The sequence below is a fragment of the Podarcis muralis genome, chromosome 15 (assembly GCF_964188315.1).
Source record: "Podarcis muralis chromosome 15, rPodMur119.hap1.1, whole genome shotgun sequence".
Lineage (NCBI taxonomy): Eukaryota > Metazoa > Chordata > Lepidosauria > Squamata > Lacertidae > Podarcis > Podarcis muralis.
In genome coordinates this window covers 16685409-16706773 of record NC_135669.1, presented here as the reverse complement: position 1 = coordinate 16706773, position 21365 = coordinate 16685409, and the positions used below count along the sequence as shown (strand labels likewise).

Genomic DNA, 21365 nt, shown 5'->3' with positions numbered 1-21365 from the left:
CGCACACAAACCCTTTAAGAAATGACAGCCACTCTCATCGGCGCTACACAGAAGCAACACTTTGGGGTCCATCCATCCCCGCTGCCCTTTCCGGCAAACCCTTCCAGGTCGTGAGACCTCGCGAATAGTCCCATCGTCACAACAGGAGCAAAACGGGGGAAACAGACATGAAGCCCTGAGGTGGGAAATAGCTCTGGTCCCCTCCTGAGCTGAGCAACCAAGCCTCACCAGGGTTCCTGCTTCTCTTCCTTGCACGGTGACAGTAGGCCTCTCTCGCCCACCAGGCGGGCAGCGAGAGGAAGAGTAGGGCCTCCGTAAGCTGCCATCCCACAAACCACGGCAGGAGGGAGGAAAAGGTTGCGCGTCTTCTGCCGCTTTCGGTGCAGGCAGCCAGTCCCCCGCTCGCAGGTGGCCCTGAGGCAGCTGCAGACCCGCACACGGCAGAGGTGGAAGGGGGTGGGAGGAGTTTGTGGCTCCCGGCAGCTGTGCCCCCTGGCTGCCGGCACGGGCCTGAGGGTGGGGAGGCAAGAGCGCTCACTTGAGCAAGGAGATGTCGTCGGCAAAGTCGTCGTGGCCCCGGCGCAGGCAGCGCAGGCAGCGCCACTGGGACACCATGAGGCAGAGAGGGAGCATGAAGAGGGCGCAGATGGCCGCCATGACGTAGGCGATGGTCATCAGCGTGGACTCGTCCGTCTGGGGGATGTTGTAGCCACAGTCCTCCATGTTGGAGTGAAGGAAAGGGCCGTCCACAGCGGCCGTGCGGAACTCGTCGTGCACTGAAGCCAGGGGAGCAGAGGAAACAGAGGATAATGAATGCAGGGCAGCAGTGGTAAGACAGACGACTGACGTGCAGGTTCGATCCCAAGTAAGTACCGTATTTTTCCGTGTATAAGATATTATTTCCTTAGAAATAATAGGCAAAAATTGCGGGTCGTCTTATACACGGATAGCCGAGGGGGGACGGGCAATTTGTGGCAGCAGCCAGCAGGAGATTTGCAGCAGTGATTGGGCGTGTGATTGGTTGCTGCAGCCAGGTCTGCTGATGATTGGCTGCGGCAAGTGGGCGTGCTCTTTAGGCATGTCATGGCTGCTTTAGTTGAGATTCCTGCATTGCAGGGGGTTGGACTAGATGACCCTCAGGGTCCCCTCCAACGCTACAGTTCTATGGTTCTATGAGATGCATAGGCAATGGTGTGCCTGAGGCAGCTGCGCAGGTGAGTGGCACCCAGCTCTGCCCACTGGAAGAGGCTGCTCGTCTGTCTGCCCCTTCTGCAGTCAGCACTTCCTGACACCTTACACTTACCATGGCAGGCACTGACTGCAAAGCCGATGCGCTTGCGAGCCCGGTCAAAGACCACGTAGAAGCCCTCCATGATGACAGCGCCCATGACGGTGCCCGTGGATGACTGGGAGATGGCGAACTTGTAGCATTCATCCTGAGACGTGGCCACGTCCTCGACAGGCCGCAGGTATTGCTGAAAGAGGGAGAGGCTTTTGGTAAGCCGGGGCGCAGAAATACTACCTTCCTTCCCCAAATGAGAATATCCTGCCATGTAGGCTCAGGGGTGTCAGGGTTGCCCAATGAGATGAGGAAAGCACTCTACCCATGCTCAAAGGCACTCTTGTTTTCTCACAAGGGCTAGGACTGAGGCCAGCTGCCGTTTGCTATCAAGCGGGGCGCAGTTTGTTTCCTCCCTGCTCATCAGGAAACACTAGCCAGAGCTAAGTTGCATAATTGCTCTGCTATTTTTGCTTCAAAATTTTGAATTTGTGATTTGAGTTTCAGCCAAATCACCCTTCCGAAAGCTCAGCTGCATTTTCCAGACCGCCTTGGTCTTCTGCACAGCTGTCTTTGCATCCAGCATTTCTAGCGCCACATTTGAAACCACCCTCCACTGCGATGTCAGCAACGTATTGATGTAGTCCATGGTTTCCCAAACATGGGCCTCCAGTTGTTTTTGGACTACAAATCCCATCATCCCTAACCACTGGGTCCTGCTAGCTAGGAATGATGGGAGTTGTAGTCCAACAACAGCTGGAGACCCAAGTTTGGGAAATGCCGACCTAGTCTTTGCATTAAAAACAAAACAAAATTGCAGTACCAGAGTAGCTCTGGCAGGCTCCCCTTTAAAGAAAAAAGTAATTTCGGCACCACTTTACGGAGGGCTGGAATAGTTTTTAAACTGTTTCAGCCCAGACCAGCGAGTGTTTTTAGACTATGCTGTGCTATTGTTTTAAAGTGCCTTTAAGAAGAATGGGAAATGATGATTTTTGATACTTGAAGACGACCCCCAATTCCCAGCAGGGTGAGTGGACTTTTAAACAGATCCTAATCTCCCAACACCCAAATTCCAGCCCACAGCTGAATCCGTTAGCATTTTGGTTTAGCTCTAACCCGGATGCTGCCAAGCATGGTGCCCAAATCCAAAAGGCTGGTGTTAATCTGAGATTTCTCTCTCCAGTCCATCTTCCTCTTCACTCCCTAGAAAACTCCAGGCCCCTCGAGACCTCCCAGGTGGAGAGACTGGAGAATTCAACTCACAGTACTGTTGTGCCTTGGTTCTTGAGTGCCTTGGTACTCGCACGTTTAGGCTCCCGAACGCCGAAAACTCAGAAGTAAGTGTTCCGGGTTTTTAATGTTTTTTGGAAGCCGAACATCTGACATGGCCTCTGCTTGGGTGCAGAAAGCTCCTGCAGCCAATCAGAAGCCGCACCTTGGTTTTCAAATGGTTTCGGGAGTCGAACAGGCTCCCAGAACGGATGAAGTTTGAGAACCAAAGTTCCACTGTATGTGGATGGAAGACTGAGATAAAATAGTGATAGATAGCTATACATAGATATATACAATTGTGTTTGATGAGGATAATAACTACTGTATTTTATATTTTCCTTTAATATTCTTTTCTTTTGGTGCATTGACTTTTATTCTCTTTCTATAAAGAGAGTTTGGATTTCGTTGCTTAATATGTTAAAAATCTCTAATACAATTCTATTAAAAGGGGGGAGGGACTCCTGGCCCCTCCAAGCTGCAAGAACTTCTCCTGAGAGCCAGATGCAATGCCTCACCTGAGGTTCTCTTCACACTCCCCAAAGCACACGTGCAGTCGTGGCACCTACCTGTGGCAGGATGCTGATCCGGAAAGACTGGTTGGTGGTCTCGCCCATCAGGTAGAGGGAGATGACCGGGAAGATGTGCCAGGGGGTGGTGCCCACTTGCCAGCAAACCAGCTGCTCCCCCAGCCAGAAGCCATCAGGGAACTTCTCTGTCTGTTGAAGAGGGAGGGAAGGGGGTCTTCTTAGCACCAGGACAAGCCACACCAGATTTTGGCGGAGGAGAATCAGGGTGGGGAGGCTGCTGCTTTTTTTTGGCTTTTCCTCCATTCCTCAAGTCAACAAAGATGAAGCAGCTCTCCACCTCCACCCCAGGGAATAATGATGCTTTGTGCTAGAACATCTAGCACAGAGATGCTGGCTCACTTTTCAGAGGTGGGGTGGAGAAACGGAAAGCCAGGAATGGGTTTTACCATTTCCATGCATTGCAACACCCCCCCCCCCCAGAGGAGGCCCAGTTACGCTAACCGATTCATCTTTCACAATATACCGTATTTTTCGCTCTATAAGACGCACCAGACCATAAGACGTACCTAGTTTTTGGAAGAGGAAAAGGAGAAAAAACAAATTCTGAATCCCAGAAACCAGGACAGCAAGCGGGATCGCTGCACAGCGATCCCGCTTGCTGTCCTGGCTTATGAGATAGCCGCGCACAGCCTCTCCTGGGCAAGGGGAGCCTTCATCCCCTGCCCGGGAGAGGCTGAGCGGCTAAGCCAGAAGCCAGGCCAGCTAGTGGGCTCCTCCAAGAGCCGCGCTCCCTTTAAAGAGCGCGCGGAGTATGTGTGCGGCTCTTGGGGGCTTTTCCCCAAGAGCTCCACGCTCCATGCATGCTCTTTAAAGGGAGCGCTGAGCAGAGCCTCCCGCCTGCATTCGCTCCATAAGATGCACACACATTTCCCCTTACTTTTTAGGAGGGGGGAAGTGTGTCTTATAGAGTGAAAAATACGGTATGCCCCATTGCAGGATCTGAATGTTCTGGTCCCAGAGCCCTTGGTTCAGGATTCGAACACAGAGCTGGGCACACCTCACTCTCTGCAGGGCCCGCCGATAGGCAGACCAGGAGGTGCTCTTCTCCCTTTGCTGACCCCACCCCACCCCCAGTGCATTTCTCACCGAGGAAGCTGTCTTTATGGACTTCACTGCTGCCTCAAAGACTTTCTTGGGGAGGCGGAGGTTGGTGGTGCCGCTGTCCACGATGCTCTTGTCATAGTTGTACTGCGGGGAAAGGCAAAGGCGCTCAGGCTCCAAAACACCAATTCCCCTCTTCCCTCGCTTTCCCAAGCTCATGCACACCAGCTCCAAACCAGCCCTGGCAGTGGGAGACAGAAGCTGACTCATACTGGAACCTGAATGGGTTGGGTGGGGGGTTTCTGAACTGGAGTTCCCCTGCTATGGCCAGGCTGAGCACAACCTGACCCCAAATCTGAGGAGCAGGAGGCGAGCGCTGTTGGTCTGTGGCAAGTGCCTGGGCAGAGGAGCAAGGGCAGGGTCCAGTCCTCAGTCCTCAGTACCAAAAGGTGTTCCTAGGCCCTGCCTCCACCTCCAAACCAAGGCATCTCATTGGTGGGCACTGCTCAGGTGGCTCCTTTGCACACACTCCAGTAGGGTGGATTTGATTTTATATCAAATTGACTTAAATCACTAGTCAGTAAGACTTGATTTAAATCTTTTCTTTTCTTTTTTTTACAGAAAGACTCATTCTTGCTAATCTTAATATTTACAACCAGATGAAGGTTTCATTTTTGGAAGAATAAATTTTCAGAGTAGTTTTTACAGTAACATCAAAAAAATTGGTTATACTATTAGAAATACATAGACAGAGAATTATGAAATTATTGTGAGGTTTAATAAGTTAAATGTTTACATTAGGACAACTTTTCTGCTGTACTTTATTGGAAGGAGAAAAACAATCATTTCCTTAATAACAATTAAAACAATTAACTAAAAATTATAGCACATGTATCCATGTTTGTTAACTGATGTGGTTAAACAATTTTTAAAAAACCAGCAACTTAACACTGAGTTTTAGCACACATGAAAAACTTAAACAAATCCTTATTTCCTGATAGCCTTTGGACTATAATGTAACTTAAATAGAAAACTACCTTAATCACTTGGTGGGTGTCCGTGTGGGGTAGGTGTGTAGGTATGTTGATATGTGCAGTATAGATAGGTATTATATAGAGTAATGTAGGTATGTTTTATGTTATGAAAATAAGGTAGTGTGTTGTGTAAATGTATATGTATGTGTTTTATATGTTAATAAAATTTAAACGAAAAGAAGAAAAGAAAACTATATTTAGAAAGATTTTTCCTCCAAAGTCATTTTATTTTAAAAATCCAATTCAAATAAAAAAAAAAATCCGATTTTTTAAAATAAAAAACTTTGATTTTTATCCACCCTGCAGCTGAGCATCCCTGGCTCCCTCTCACCTCCTTGCAGTCCATCTGCAGGTCCTGCCCGTTGATCTCTATCCTGACAATGATGACCTCGTAGTACCACTCCTTCCGAATCGGGGTGTACCAGATGCTGCCCACATAGAGGGACGGGTCGATGCCTCCAATGATCTGCAGGGACAGAAGTGTGGCAGGAAATGGCATTAAGAGGAAGGGGCTGAGAGGAGGGTAGTGGGTGCCCCGTTCCCCTCCCCTCCTCACCGCTCCTCAAAGCACCAGCAAACTTCCTGCCTGGGCTGCTGGAGGCTCAGAGCTGCCTGGAATCTCCAGTCCAGGCCAAGTGTAAATGGGACAAAGGATGGAGAGGAGAGGACACTCTGCGTGTGCTTTGACATACTCTTCTCCTCAGGACCATCATACCTATGGGACCCCCTCTCCCAATATGCCCCGCGGAGGACCTCAAGGTCCATAAACAGCAACACCCTAGAGGTCCCGGGCTCTAAGGAAGTCAGATTAGCCTCAACCAGAGCCAGGGCCTTCTCAACACTGGCTCCGCCTGGTGGAACGCTTTGTCTCATGAGACCAGGGCCCTGTGGGATCTGATTTCTTTCCGCAGGGCCTGTAAGACAGAGTTGTTCCACCTGGCCTTTGGCTTGAAACCAGCCTGATCCCCTCCCCCCCCTTTCCTTTTCCTTCTGTGATGGAACCCCTATTTGGGGACTTCCCTGGCTTTTCTGGCCCACGTAGAACCAGTCTGGATAGTTGGCCTTGGTGAAGATTTGACGTTTTCTCCCCCAAACAGTTTTTGATCTGGGCTTCCACTGAAATGAGGCTGCATTTTAAGTAGTATTTTAATCTTGTTTTTAAGTTGTATTTTAATCAATTGTTTTTATACCTGATGTTAGCCGCCCTGAGCCCGGTCTTGGCAGGGGAGGGCAGGGTATAAATAAATTAAATAAATTAAATAAATAAATAAATAAATAAATAAATAAAATTAGAATGCTGGCCTTCCAAATAAAAGTAAAGGGACCCCTGACCATTAGGTCCAGTCGTGACCGACTCTATGGTTGCGGTGCTCATCTCACTTTATTAGCTGAGGGAGCCGGCGAACAGCTTCTGGGTCATCTGGCCAGCATGACTAAGCCGCTTCTGGCGAACCAGAGCAGCGCACGGAAACGCCGTTTACCTTCCCGCTGGAGCAGTACCTATTTATCTACTTGCACTTTTGACGTGCTTTCGAACTGCTAGGTGGGCAGGAGCAGGGACCGAGCAACGGGAGCACACCCTGTCGCGGGGATTTGAACCGCCGACCTTCTGATCGGCAAGCCCTAGGCTCTGTGGTTTAACCCACAGCGCCACCCGCGTCCCGGCCTTCCACATACTCACCCCCAAAACAGGAGAGCCCTCCTGCCTGAACCTCACCTGGAGTTGGGCTGTGGTTGCTTAATGGTGAGGGGAAGGCACACTGCAGATGCCCAGAGGTGCTCTCAACCTCTTTATTATGTAGCTGTTCCGAGACTGGGAACAGGTTCTGTGGATCCAACTAAAAGAGGAAAAAGAGACCCTTCTTGCCCCGAGCCCCTCACTCACCATGCTGCCCCCCACAGAAGCCAGGGCGTCCGAGACGTTGGGCGGGAAGCCGGCGCCACACAGCTGCAGGGAGAAGAGGTTGGGGACCTGGGTTTGCTTCACCAGCGAGTCAAAGAAAGGCTCCAGGGTGTCATCAGGCTGCAGAAAAGGAGACGAAGGAGGAGGGACTCAGCATCAGTGAGCATGGAGTACGCAAGTAGGCTGTGAGCTAGCCCTGGGCTTCAGGCTCACAGGTAGGCCCTGCTGGGCTATGGAGGCTTGGATGCTAGAATATCAAGGAGAGGGGGATGAACTGCAACAATGTGGAGTTTTTGCCCAAAGTGGAGCTCGAACCCACAGCCCTGAGACTGATAGTCTCCTGCTCTACCAGCTGAGCTATGCTCCTTGGGAATGAGGAACGTCTAGGGCCCTACCAACCCCAGCTACCACTGGCCCCAGCTAGCATGACCAGTGGTCAGGGCTGATGAAAGGAGTCGGATGACTCCAGAAGAGCAACAAGCCCGCCAAACTCAGGACGAGACTGCGCATTTCATTCTGGGCAGCTTCCACATTGCTCCCTGGCAAAGGTGCAAAGGCCTGCTCTCTGGAGACTGGAGATCCAGGGTGGCTAGCTGGTCAGGTTTAGCAAAATCTCTCACTTGGACTACTGCAATGCGGTCTACGTGGGGCTACCTTTGAAGGTGACCCAGAAACTACAACTAATCCAGAATGCGGCAGCTAGACTGGTGACTGGGAGCGGCTGCCAAGACCACATAACACCGGTCTTGAAAGACCTACATTGGCTCACAGTACGTTTCCGGGCTGGTGTTGGTGCTGACCTTTAAAGCCCTAAACGGCCTTGGTCCAGTATATCTGAAGGAGCATCTCCATGCCCCACCGTTCTACCCGGACACTGAGGTCCAGCGCTGAGGGCCTTCTGGTGATTCCTTCACTGCGAGAAGCCAAGTTACAGGGAACCAGGCAGAGGGCCTTCTTGGTAGTGGCACCAGCCCTGTGGAACACCCTCCCACCAGAGTAAAACAACCACCAGACTTTTAGAAGACATCTGAAGACGGCCCTGTTTAGGGAAGCTTTTAACGTTTGATGCATTACTGTATTTTAATATTTTGTTGAAAGCCGCCCAGAGAAGTCCAGCCAGATGGGCGGGGTATAAATAATAATAATTATTATATTATATTATGTAAAGTGCTTAAGGTCTCGCAGAGACCGGCCAGAGGACAAATGCAAGGAGACTGTTTTGTAGGTGGCATTCAAGAGGGCAATGCCCTTTAAGGGGAGCTCAGTTTTAAGAGCAACAGGATTGGCCCCCCTAAGCCCCTTTGGGCCTTCCAGGAGCCAGGGCAAGGGGGTTAAAGGAGCATTATCCTATGCTGCTTCTGTGGCTGCATTATAGCTTCCAAGTGTAAAACAAAGAAACAAAAACAGGTAAGCCTCTAAACTGGAAAACTGTAGGGAATTTTAATAAATTTTAACTGCCCAACACATTTCCATTGGGAGATGATGTTGTTGTTTTTACTCTGCAGTTGTGATTTGTGCTGGAAGGGTTTGGGGACACCCCCCTTAACATTATACAGTTTCCACAGTGGCAAGGGGTACATTTCTTCAGAGGTGCCCACACAGATGCCAGGCTCACCCGGGCAATCTCTGCATACGCCAGGCCCAGGATCCCTTCCCAGTTGGACCCGTTGATGAAAAACTTGTCTGACTCGGTGATGGCAGCAATGTTGGCGCGGACGGTGACGTTTGGGCCGTGGGGGATGGTCACCAGGTCAGTGCCAAGCTCCCCTTCCCACTTGCCCTGCGTGTACGGCACGTAGACTCCTTTCCGCAAGTCCCGGTATGTACCAGAGCTGCAAGAGACACACAGGGGGAGGTTATGAGGCAGTGAGAAGACAGGTAGTTGGCATGTTGAGGGAACTACCTGCATGAGGCAGCCTCAAAAACTCAAGGAAAGACCAGGAAAGACTGTTTATATATGCGACAACAGCTGCAAGGATGCTACTAGCCCAAAGATGGAAAGAACCAACAGTCCCAACTAGGGAAGAATGGCAAGCCAAACTGCTGGACTACAGGTGAAACTCGGAAAATTAGTTCATTTATTTCAGTAATTCAACTTAAAAGGTGAAACTAATATATGAGATAGACTCATGACATGCAAAGCGAGATATGTCAAGCCTTTATTTGTTATAATTGTGATGATCATGGCGTATAGCTGATGAAAACCCCAAATTAACAATCTCAGAAAATTAGAATATTAAATGAAATCAGCAAAACAAGGACTGCAAATAGAGCAATATTGGACCTCTGAGAAGTAGAAGCATGCATATGTACTCAGTACTTGGTTTGGGCCCCTTTTGCATCAATTACTGCCTCAATGCGGCGTGGCATGGATGCTATAAGCCTGTGGCACTGCTGAGGTTTTATGGAAGACCAGGAATCTTCAATAGCAGCCTCCAGCTCTTCTGCATTGCTCGGTCTCATGTCTCTCATCTGTCTCTTGTCAATGCCCCATAGATTCTCTATGGGATTCAGGTCAGGCGAGTTTGCTGGCCAATAAAGCACAGTAATCCCATGGGCACTGAACCAGATTTTGGTACTTTTGGCAGTGTGGGCAGGTGCCAAAGTCCTGCTGGAAAATGAAGTCAGCATCCCCATAAAGCTTGACTGTGGAAGGAAGCATGAAGTGCTCCAAAATCTCCTGGGAGACGGCTGCGTAGACCCTGGACTTAATGAAGCACAGTGGACCAACACCAGCTGATGACATGGCTCCCCAAATCAACACAGACTGTGGAAACTTCACACTGGACTTCAAGCATCTGGCATTGTGTGCCTCCCCATTCTTCCTACAGACTCTGGGTGCTTGGTTTCCAAATGAGATGCAAAAGCTGCTCTCATCAGAAAAGAGATTTGGGATGAGAACAGAAATCGTGCTCTGGCGCCGCAGCAGCGGGAGGCCCCATTAGCTAAAGTGGTACCTCAGGTTAAGAACAGTTTCAGGTTAAGAACGAACCTCCAGCAGCAAGAGTCTTAATAGCACAAGGATGGAAGAATGAGGAAATCCCGACCAAAAAACAGTGGCAAGGGAAACTGATGGACTATGTGGAACTGGCAAAACTGACATACAAACTGCGAGACAAGGACAACTGTGGCTTTAAAGAAGAATGCGAACTTTTTACAAATTACTTTAAAAAACAACAAAATGAATTGGACTCCTTGGCAGGTTTTGAATAAACACACACAAATTTATTGTTAACATGATAGATAGATAGATAGATGATGATGATAGATAGATAGATAAATAGATAGATAGATGATAGATATAGATAATGTAAGGATTTTTACAATTTTATAAAATACAGAGAATAATATGTGTCGAAAAACCGGAGAGAGGAGCTGAGGGGAAGTCTTGGGGGGGGAGGAAGGGTTTTTCTTGGGGAGGGGGGAAAATGGAGGGGGAATGAAGATGATATGTTTTTGATAATGTGTTATGTTGAAATTCTTAATAAAAACTATTTTAAAAAGAAAAGAAAAGAACGGACCTCCAGAACGAATTAAGTTCTTAACCTGAGATACCACTGTAATTCAGAGAGCGCTCTTGGCAGATGTGGTGCCTTGGTGTGTGTGGGGGGGGACATCACATCAATGGTGTGCACCTGCCCATCTTCTCTGCTCACGTCTCAGTGGCAAGAGGAGCAGATCGCCCTGAGGCATGTCCATAGCACCCAGCCCATTCCCGGCCGGCTTTGGGCCAACTCCCCCTTCAGCGCCTTGGCTCTGAATGGAGGCTGGCTGGAGCAGACCGAGGCGGAAGGGAATCAGCCTGCCATTGTCCATTGTGCCCTCCAGCAGCAGCTCGAGGGCCAGACAGTAGCTCAGCATTTCTTCCCCCACAGCACAGAAAGAAGCCATTTAGCCCTGATCTGTGTGCTTGTGTCACCTGGTGTCACCCTGGCACTGCCAGCCCGTGACCAGATGATCAAGTGTTTTCAGAAGACCTTACCAACGATAGAAGAATGGCAGATGAAGATGATGGGATTTTTCGGAGCTAGCCGACCTAACTGGAAGAGTCCGTGACCAGAAGGAGGAAGAGTATCAGGAAGAGTGGATTAAATTTAATGATTACCTAGTTAAATATGTTAAGTTAAATTAACTGAAAACAGCTTGCAGATACTTAATTGGCTCAGGATTTTATTTATGTTAAGTGTCAAATTAATATGTTTAATTTCATAATGTGAAGATTTAAGGATGTTAATGTTTAAGTTAAATTTTATAAGAACTGTGATTTGGAAAACCGTTAAAAGGACATGCAATGAAATTCAACCAAGGGGAAGCGAGGAAGTCACTTAACAATGTTAACAAGTGTAATTTTCAATAAGGCTATGATTCATGTTTGTTTGTCTTATGTATTTATTTGTTTATAATGTTGTGAAAACCAATAAAAAAAATTGAAAAGAAAAAGAGTTTTCAGAAGACCAGAGACAGATGGGGCAAAGGGGCATAGGGATTATGGCTGGCGCTTGCAAAAGCAAAAGCCCCTCAAGCAAATTAGGGGCTAAACACCTCCCTGGCGAAAGAGGCTGGCAGGACAGAAGAGAGGAGAGGAGCGGTTTCCTTGCAAGCTCAGAGCTGCCCTGTCCTGCCCGGCCCCACAGCTCCCCTGCATACTCACAGCTGGCGCCGGTAGTACCGCCTGAGGAAAGGATGAGGTGCTGCACCCACAGCAAAGTTACTGCTCCCTGTGTCCACCAAGATATTCAGCTGGGGGAAGAGAAATGGAGAAAGGTCAGTGCGATTCAAGCAGAGCAGCCCAAATGTGCACGGCAACATCCTGTCCGGGACAATGAGCTTGTGCCTGACCCACCCACGGCCCAGAATATAATAGCTCCAGGGTGCATAATGCAGCACCACATCTCTTAAACGAGGCTGGCTTCTGTTAGCATTGGGCACATGCAGCCTTCTGAACTACACAGGTCTCTACCTCAGGCAGAAAGGATCTAAACTGGGCACAGAGAGGCCAAGCTTGGCATCAAGATGCAAATATTCTGTCGCTTTGGGCAGCAGCCAGTTAAAAGTTCCAAGGTCCAGGAGTGGAAGGCAAGTTCCCCCAAGGAAAACATCTCTGTGACATGTCTTTAAGCCAAAGGGTTCACCCCCTGCCCTTGGTCTGCAGCGACAGAAGCAGCAGCAGCTCCTCTGTGTGGTTTAGCCAGTCTCGGAAGAAGCGTCAGCATCAGCAGCAAGCTGCAGGTGTATCAGTTTCCATGTCAGCTGAGGAAGGTCAGGGCTGCCAAACCCCAAGGTGGTGGCGCTGAGGCTGGAAGGAGCCTGCCTCCCCCAATCGCTACGCGGCCTAACCCTTTGCACAAGGGGCGCAGCTTGCTAACCTTGTGGGGTCAAACACAGGACAATTTGAAGTGCTGCTGTCTGAAACAGCACAGGAACACCGTCCTTTACACCAGGAGTGAAGAACCTGCCCCCCACCCCAGATGCTGTTTAGACTTACACATCACTAGGGCTGATGGGAGGTGCAGTGCAGCAACAGCTGGGGGGAGAGCACAGATGTTTCCCACAACTGCTTTTTACGCTCCAAGAAAGGAGGGGACACCCCCCTGCACTAAGACACAAATACCCTCCAGGGATGGGTACTTTGAGAGGGTCTGGGCCACTCATAGGAGAATTCAAAGAGGGGTTATGAAACAAGACTACTTCACTGTTGTATGCTCACTGTTCATATAATAATAATAATAATAATAATAATAATAATAATAATAATAATAATATAATAATAATAATAATAATAATAATAATAATAATAATACCCCGCCCATCTGGCTGGGCTTCCCCAGCCCTCTGGGCGGCTTCCAAAAAACATTAAAATACTGCAATACATCAAACATTAAAAGCTTCCCTAAACAGGGCTGCCTTCAGATGTCTTCTAAAAGTCTGGTAGTTGTTGTTCTCTTTGACATCTGGTGGGAGGGCATTTCACAGGGAGGGCGCCACTACTGAGAAGGCCCTGTGCCTGGTTCCCTGTAACTTGGCTTCTCGCAGTGAGGGAACCGCCAGAAGGCACTCGGCGCTGGGCCTCAGTGTCCGGGTAGAACGATGGGGGTGGAGACGCCCCTTCAGATATGCTTTATAAATAAGAACAGTGTGCTGAATAGACCCCCAACGGCACATGCGTCCATGTGGAAAGGCTACGGTATTGATATGCGATTCCTCCAAAACATTGCTTTGCAGAATCTATTTCATTAGGATGCCTGCAAAATTTCATCCCGACTGCAATAATGTGCTCCATGCAGTTTTTGTTTCTTAATGGTATGCCCCGCAGAGGACCTTAAGGTCCATGAATAATCATACTTTAGAGGTCCCAGGCCCTAAGGAAGTCAGATTATCCTCCACGAGGGCCAGGGCCTTCTCAGTGATGGCTCCGACCTGGTAGAATGCTCTGTCCCATGAGACCAGGGCCCTGCAGGATTTAACTTCCTTCCGCAGGGCCTGTAAGACAGAGCTATTCCGCCTGGCTTTCAATTTGAACTTAGCCTGATCTTTTATTCCCCTTCCTTCCTCCCTCTCCCCTTTTTATGAAGATTACCCACTCTGGGATCCCACAGCTAATTCTCCCCTGGCCTCCTCGCTGGCCCAAATAGGACTAATTTAGCCAGCTAGCCCTGGTGATCATCTAATGTTTATTGGATGGATTTCCCCCCTAAATTGATTTTGAATTCTGAATTTATTGTTATTCACATTTTATACTGTATTTTATGCTGCTTTTTGTTGCATCAGTTAAGTGTCTTAAATTTGTTGTTAGCCACCCTGAGCCTGGTTTTCTGAACTGGGAAGGGTGGGGTATAAATAAAAAATTATTATTATTATTAATTGTCTTGTTTGTTTGCTTGTTTGTTGCTGTTTTTGAAAACTCAGTAAGCACATCTTTGGAAAGAAAAGCACCAACTCTCCTGCCTGGATAGCCATGCAGCAAGACAGGCCATAGATGGGAGAGCATAGTGTCCACGCAGGCTTGAGCCCAGCAGCTTGGGGAGGAATTTCTCTCCAGTTAAAGGCCATCAAAAAAGCAACAGTCCCCCCTAGCCTTGCTTGTCTTAAGCAGCCCCAAATGGAGCAGGGAAGAAAGCTTGCCGTGGAGGCAAGAGGTCAGCACAGAGGCAGGCTGCAAGACCTCAAGTCACTTCCTGCAAATGTCAGACCAGGCAAAGGCATTCATAGCTTCTGCTCTCTCCACATTTCTGGGAAGAAAGGCATGTGTGCCTAATCACAATGAGATCACAAGCAGGATGCCAGATACTTGTTGGCTCCCTCTCCTGGATCGTTCACATAGGATTCTTCTATATTTATACAGCTTTTCACCAAAATTCATCATCATTCCGTTCCATATGGCTCACTTAAAAGGTCCATCAGCAGCCATTAGTACACAGCATCAGGCTTCTCTAAGCTATGAGGATCCTGTGGCTCAGCTGCACAAAGATGCAGAATGCCCAAAGCATCCTTAAACATTTATACAGCACAGAGCATTTGGCTTGGCACCTCCTGCATTTTATTACCAGCACTTGACAGAGGGATTCCCCTTATATATTCACCTCTGCCTCCTGACCACTTCTACTGGTTTCTTATAGGCAAGACTCTTAAATGTCGGTGACTACCTGGCGGAGTAAGAAGATGCTTTGATAGGTCAGCAACTCGCAGGGCTGATCTAGAACTCGAGACAACCCCAAATGGCAAGCAATGACCTTTAGCACCAAGTGTGCAGCAGCAGCAGCAGCACGTCAGCAGGAGTGGAGAACCTCTGGCCCACCAGGTGTTGCTGAACTACAATTCCCATCAGCGCAGCAAGCATGGTCGTGGATGATGGGAGTGGTAGTTCCCCACCCTTGGACCTCAGAGGCCAAGACCAAAAGAAAAAAAATCCGAAGCAAAAACAAACAAGAACCTCCTAAGCAGACCATTGGTTCAGACAGAGCTTTTGGGTTATGGTCAGAGGCAGTAATGCTTCTGATAGCAGTTGCAGAAAACCACCAGAGAGAGAGGGCTCTTGTTCTGCTTGCAGCCCTCCTATAGCTTCTGGTTGGCCACTATGAGAACAGGACGTTGTACTCAAAAGGCCATTGGCCTAATCCAGCAAAGAGGCTCTTCTTATGTCCTTATTTTACCACTACCACAGTGATTTGCTGTAACTGGCCTATCTGCAAGTGGTAAAGTCACTGCAGCCAGGTGTGTCCACATGGGTTGCACATCAACAGAGAGAACTAAACTGAAAAGGAAAACAACAAAATGATTGGATCATTAGCAAAGCGGTTCAGGAAGATCCACCCCCCCCCAAAAAAAAAGAGTTTTGTGCTGCTATTTTGTTCTTATCATGTTAACTTATTTTATAAGGAAAGGTGGGAGCCAAGAATATTTCAATGGTGTTCTTAGGGGCAGCCAATTTCAGTCCCTGGTTTTCAAGAATGCATTGCAAAATTTCTCTGTAAACTTGAGACTGAAAATGGTTGTGCCTAAGAGTGCCCTGGAAGAAGGATTCAATTTGGGAAAAGGCTGGGCTCAATGAAAGCCCAATTCTGTGCCTAGAGGTCTCCTTCATCCTTTCCCTGCCTTTGGGGACCTGCCATCTCACTTTCTCTACATGCAATTGCATGTGAAAACCCAGGCACTTCTTGTTAGTATCTGAGAGTGTGGAGAACAGAAGCCTACCCGCTGTTTTTGCCCAGGACAGCAGAAGCAGTTATGCACTGCACCAGAACAGCCTCTTCCCTGCGTCCCAGAGGACATAGCCGCAAGCCGCCACTGGGTTTGCTGGCAGTAATTGAACTCCCTCTGTTCAGCTGCAAACCTGGGCAATAAACACACACACCAATGGCGGAAGTGTATCAGAGCGGCCATACCAACCTCCTCTTGGGTCCTGCTGCAAAATCTCTCAGTGAGCAGCCGGGTGGGGCCTAAACAGAGAGGGGGCAATAGAGAGCCTTGCCAGGTCTTGCTGCTGGGCAGCCTTAATCCTGACCCCACAAGAGCTCCGTCTTCTCCTAATCCCCCACCGAGAGTGTGCCAGGAAAGGACTTACTGCTTTTGCACTAATCAGCAAACCACAGTGCACATGTGTACACAAAGCACAATCTCTTGCTCCCTCTGATAATTTTTTGAAGGCTGTCACCTGCCTCCTTTGAATACTCACCATCCAGGCAACAGACAAAGTCAAGCTTCCGTAGGGTTGTCACCAATGCCAGCCCTACACAGAGTAGGCCCATCAAAGTTCATGGGCATGGCTAATTTATGGCCAGTTGGGTTTAGTTGGGTCTACTCATCATTGGCTCCAACCCCGTAAGTTTAACTAAATTAACAGATGTCAATGAATGGGGCTGGCTTGTGCAGTCACTCAAAGCAATCTTCGGGGGGGAAACAGAGTCTGCTCTCTGCTTCTGGTGCTACCATCTCTTTGCCTGAATGGGAAGAGTTCAGCATAAGGCATTTAAGGGTGCAAGACCAATACACCCTGCACAGGAGTAAGTCCAATTGAATAGAATGGAGCTTACAACAAAATGAGCCTGCAGCGACCCTGGGTGACACAACACCCTTTTAGACTAGAGAAAGCAAAGCCAAGTGAGTCAATGTGACTCTTCCCCACACACACCCCAAACAGAGTTTGTTTTTCCACCCAGTGGCTCAAGCACCACCTTGACAGGGCTCTACGGCCTGGCAATGGGTCCCAGAGGGAGATGGCAACAGCCTTTGTTCCAGAAGACAGCAAGGTCAGCTCCCCAACCCAATGTCCCACCAGCCCTGCCAATCTCGCTTTGCAGCTGGCACCCAAAAAGGCCAACAGTTTGCACACCCACCCACACCTGGGGTCACCACTGAGGATGCTTTGCTCAAGCCACACCCCCACAAATCCTGGCACTGCTCAGCTTTCACAAACTACACTCACTTGCAGTCAGACAAAGGCTGCCCACCAAACCCCTTGCAAACTCACATTTCCCCTCATCCACACAGATATGACACCCTGTAGCTTGTTAAATAAGTTGGAGTTCTAGTTATTAAATATACCAAGAAAAAAGCACACCAAGAACTCAGGCCAATGTAAGTTTCAATAGTGGGAGTAGTCCCTACTCGCAAATCAATAGTCAATTGTAACAAAAACTAATCCATTCAAAAGTATGTATTCTGACAAGGATTACAAACTCAAATAGAGATTACAAACTCTAACAGAGATTACAAACTCAAACTCATAAAGATATGTATAAGACAATAATTATGTGTGGGTAGATCAAAGTGTAAACGCACAGAAAAGCTCAAGATACACATTGATCTACCCACACGTAGTTGTTATCTCTGAGAAACGTAGAAAATAACAGGATATATTTATCCGATAGTCTTCAAACTTACACGACCCTTTAAAAATTAGCTGATGAAGGTGAATACATTGAAACAGGGCCCTGTCCTGGTTTCTGATCCACAATTGACTTCTGACTTCTGCTCAACGATTGAAACTAAGACCTCCACGTCAAATCTGACTATGGACTAACATGAACTTATCTCTACTCATAAACTCTTATCCTGTAACGAATTATTGTTATACATATCTTTATGAGTTTGAGTTCGTAATCTCTGTTAGAGTTTGTACCCTGTAGCTTGTGGCACCGCATTGTCAGTCTAGAGCCTCTTCAAAGTCCGAATACAAGCACTTTGGGGAAGCAATGCCAGTGTTTGCTCTGGCTTCAGAGGCTCAGCTTTGCAGAGAGGTTTAATTCGCTAGCCTGAATTTTGCCACTTGGGCCTAAGAAAACAAATGTGCTCATAATATGCACACCTGGTACCACTTACTCACGCACACATATATGCCTGTACTTTTCCCACTTGCTTTCACACACATACGTGCTTTATATAAGGAACCTTTAATTCCACTGAAAGCACCATATGTTGCTGGCATCTCTCGCTTACTTGGCCCACGGCCAGAGAGCTGAAGAGGCAGCCGGCAGAGGAGGCTTGGGGAGCTGCAGGAGCCTTCCTGGAATCAGGCAGCTCTAAGCAAACCAGCTTGGCAAGGCGAGGCAAAGGGGTGAGGGGTTTCGTGGCCTTTTCCCCAGCAGCGAAAAGTCAGTGGAAGGGCACAGAGAGCCAGCCCCCTCACCCATGATGTGGAGCACGCCATGGGTCAGTTTGGAAAGAAGCAAAGGTGCCAGAAACGCGTTCTGCACATCCTCAGAGGCTATCGCCCGCAATATTTCAGGCCAAGCCCCAGCGCTAAAAATAAGTCCCACGGCTAAGCTGCGGCTTAAGGCTCAACAAATGCCCAGGTACATCCGCCTGCTTGCATAGAAGCAGGCAACCCAGCTGCACAGAGGGATCCCTGTGAAATTTTGTGTCTTCGTACACGACAAAAACACCACTTCTCCCCTTGGATCCACGCACACGTTCTAAGCCAGCTCTCTTCTTCACCCACCCACCCAACCAGTCTCTCTCTACGGCAGCTTCTCATTTTCAAAGCTACTAAAGAGAAGCAGCTCCATATAAGCACAGCCTTTTTTCACCAGTGGAGAAGAAATGCTCAGGTATCCCATAGGAAACATAGGATTTCCACGCTCTGCTCATTTTTATCAATGGCTGCACCTCTTCCCAAAGCCCTTCCCCCAGTCTGTTCCCTGGGGGGACCCCAAATAAAGCTGCTGAGGAGCCAGCAGAAACAGCTCCACCGACAAGGATTGCTTTGCTTTGCACTGGAAAGGCTGCAGGATGTCAGCTAAGGACACAATGGGGCTGGTCACACGTGAGCACAGGGATGGTCACTAGTTGTGTGGTCTGGTTAGATATAGTGAGACCCGATTTCAGTGACAGACCACGTCTGTCTCCATCTCCATCTCCTCCTTTTTAAAAAGTGTTTTGAAAGGATTCAGGTAGGACTCAGAGAAGACGTCCTCCCTTGCCATCTTGCCCTCCCGGCCATGAAGGGCGAAAGGAGGCAAGTGATCTGTCTCTCTCTGCAGGCAGCACCCAACACCCAACTTTCCCCTTTCATCCTTGCAGCGGCCCCTTCAGTCTCCCTTCCCCCAGGTACTTTGGATCTTCTGAGGGTCCAGCTCCTGGAAATCACCTGCAAAGTGCCCCACCAGAAGCCCAGCTGAAAATCCGGGGCTGGGGGCTAAGAGTCAGAGCTGTGAGCTAAAAAGTACAGGCTGTGAGGTTGATCTCTCTGCCCTGCATTAGCCAGGTGGCCTTGGGGAGCCCCCGCCCCACCCAAGCATCAAACACACTTACTCTCTCCCCCACACAGCCCCATCCCCACCTGCAACCCACTGACTTTCTTCAGAGGGGGGGGGGATCACTGGCCTTGGATAGGAAGCATTCTGAAAGCATCTCTAGAGCACGATTTCCCGAACTTGGGTCTCCAGCTGTTTTTGGACTACCATTCCCATCATCCCTGACCACTGGTCCGGCTAGCTAGGGATGATGGGAGTTGTAGTCCAAAATCAGCTGGCGACCCAAGTTTTGGAAACCCTGATCTAGAGCCATGCCCTCTCCTTAGGGACCCCACCCCACCCCAGCACGGGGAAGGGCGCTGGCCTGGCCGGATAACCCTCGCTGCCCGCCCGCCAGCCCACGGGGGTCAGTGGGCGCCAAGCTCGTGGCCCGACGGCGGCTCACCTTCTGCGGGGGGCTCCCCACCGTCATCTCCACGTAGTAGCCCTGCCCGGACTTGCCTCGCAGGTTGTCCAGCATGTCGGCGAAGACGCCGCCGCCGCTGCCAGGGCGAGGCTCGTCCTGCTCGTCGGCCGAGCGCGGCTCTCGCGACTGGATCGGCGCGCTCCGCAAGGGCAGCCGGAGCCCGACGGGCGCCTGGACGGGGCCTCGCGCCACCCCGGAGCCCAAGCACAGCAGCAGCCCCAGCAGCGCCCGAGCCATGCTCAGCTCCGCCGGCTCCCGCTCGAAGGCCGCGCGGGGAGGAGGAGGACGAGGAGGGAGAGGAGGAGGACGGGGAGCGGGCAGCGGCGAGGCGCACCAGGCTACTTCCCAGCGGCCCGGCGGCGGCCTCGGGAGGCACCTCCAGGCCGCGGCGGGAGCTGCAGCTGCATGGGGCGCCGCCGGCCTAGGCGAGATGCAGAGGCTCCTGTTGCTCGGCGCCGCGGGCCGGCTCCAGCGCAGCAGCTGGGAGGGCTCGGCGCTTGAGCCTGGGCGGCGGCGGCAGCAGCTATCCGAGGCAAAGGCTTTTCCTTCTGCCGGAGCTCGCTGGGAGTTGTAGTCCACGGGCTGGCCGAGCCGCAGAGAGGCAGCGGCTCCTTCTGCGCACGCGGCAGCGGCGGCTTGCTCGGAAGGCGCGCCTGCCGGGAGCGCCGCCTCCTCCTCTGCGCGGGGGCCCGGCTGATGCCCAGGGTAAGGAGCATCTTCTCTCGGCCTGGCTCTCCGGAGGACGCCTCCTGGCCGGAGGGAGGCCGGGCCCGCGGCGCACAGCGCGAGCTAGAGGAGCCGAAGTCCCTTTGCCCCTCCATAAAATATCTGACTGCCCCCCCCCCAAAAAAAGTTGATGGGCATCAGGGGTGCCAACCTGAACAAAATATTGGGGGGCACTAAACCCCGTCCTGCATAATCAATCACGTACACGCACACCATTTGAATGGCAATGCCCATCAACTTAGGGAGGCAGCCCCCTCAAATATTTTATGGGAGGGCCAAAGACCCCTTGGCCCCTAGCAATTGCCCATTCAAGTGGTGTGCAGGTGCCGTGTCTTGTGGTCGATTATGCGGGGTGGGGCTTACCTGGGCCCCCTCAATTTTGTATTAAAGTTGGCACCGCTGGCACGAACCAAGGCGGACCAAGCCAAGTGTTGTTGTTTTGGCACCAAAGAGGGCAGGCGAATGGCTGCCCTTTCTTGGTGAGCCTCAGCAGCTCCTGGGGACTGCCTCTTCAGAGCTCTTGTGTGGCCCCCGTTGCCTATATTGTGTGGCAGGCCTGAGAGGTCAAGGAAGTCCTCGCAAGAGAGCCACAGTTGGAAAGCCTGGCTACAGAAGAGCAGACAGTGGGGTTGTCGAGGGAGGGGCCACACAAGGGCAGGCAGGGCTCCTGGCCATCCACAGGAGTGCCCACCAAGTTTTGGGCTGGTCAAGGTTTCATGCTGCTGGCCTCAGTGGTTGGACAGATTCCTTGGAGAAGTGAGACCAGGCCTGTGTCTGCTTGACCTTTGCCCATCCTGGCTGGTCAATGGGGCAGAGTCTGTCATATCTAACTAGGTGTCCATCCTAGTAGGTTCCTTCCTTATAGT

At 50.1% G+C, this 21365-nt stretch overlaps 1 protein-coding gene across 1 annotated transcript; it reads right to left on the bottom strand.

Moving 5' to 3' along the window:
• Positions 1 to 394: 394 nt before the first annotated feature.
• BACE1 (beta-secretase 1) lies at positions 395 to 20387 on the bottom strand. Its single transcript, XM_028708275.2, has 9 exons — positions 19753 to 20387; positions 11768 to 11856; positions 8732 to 8948; positions 7099 to 7236; positions 5545 to 5679; positions 4225 to 4326; positions 3118 to 3267; positions 1304 to 1475; positions 395 to 776 (listed from the first exon to the last, which is right to left on the bottom strand). The coding sequence occupies exons 1-9, from the start codon at positions 20008 to 20010 to the stop codon at positions 535 to 537; spliced, it is 1503 nt and encodes a 500-aa protein (XP_028564108.2). The 5' UTR covers positions 20011 to 20387; the 3' UTR covers positions 395 to 534.
• Between the last annotated feature and the right edge of the window lie 978 nt (positions 20388 to 21365).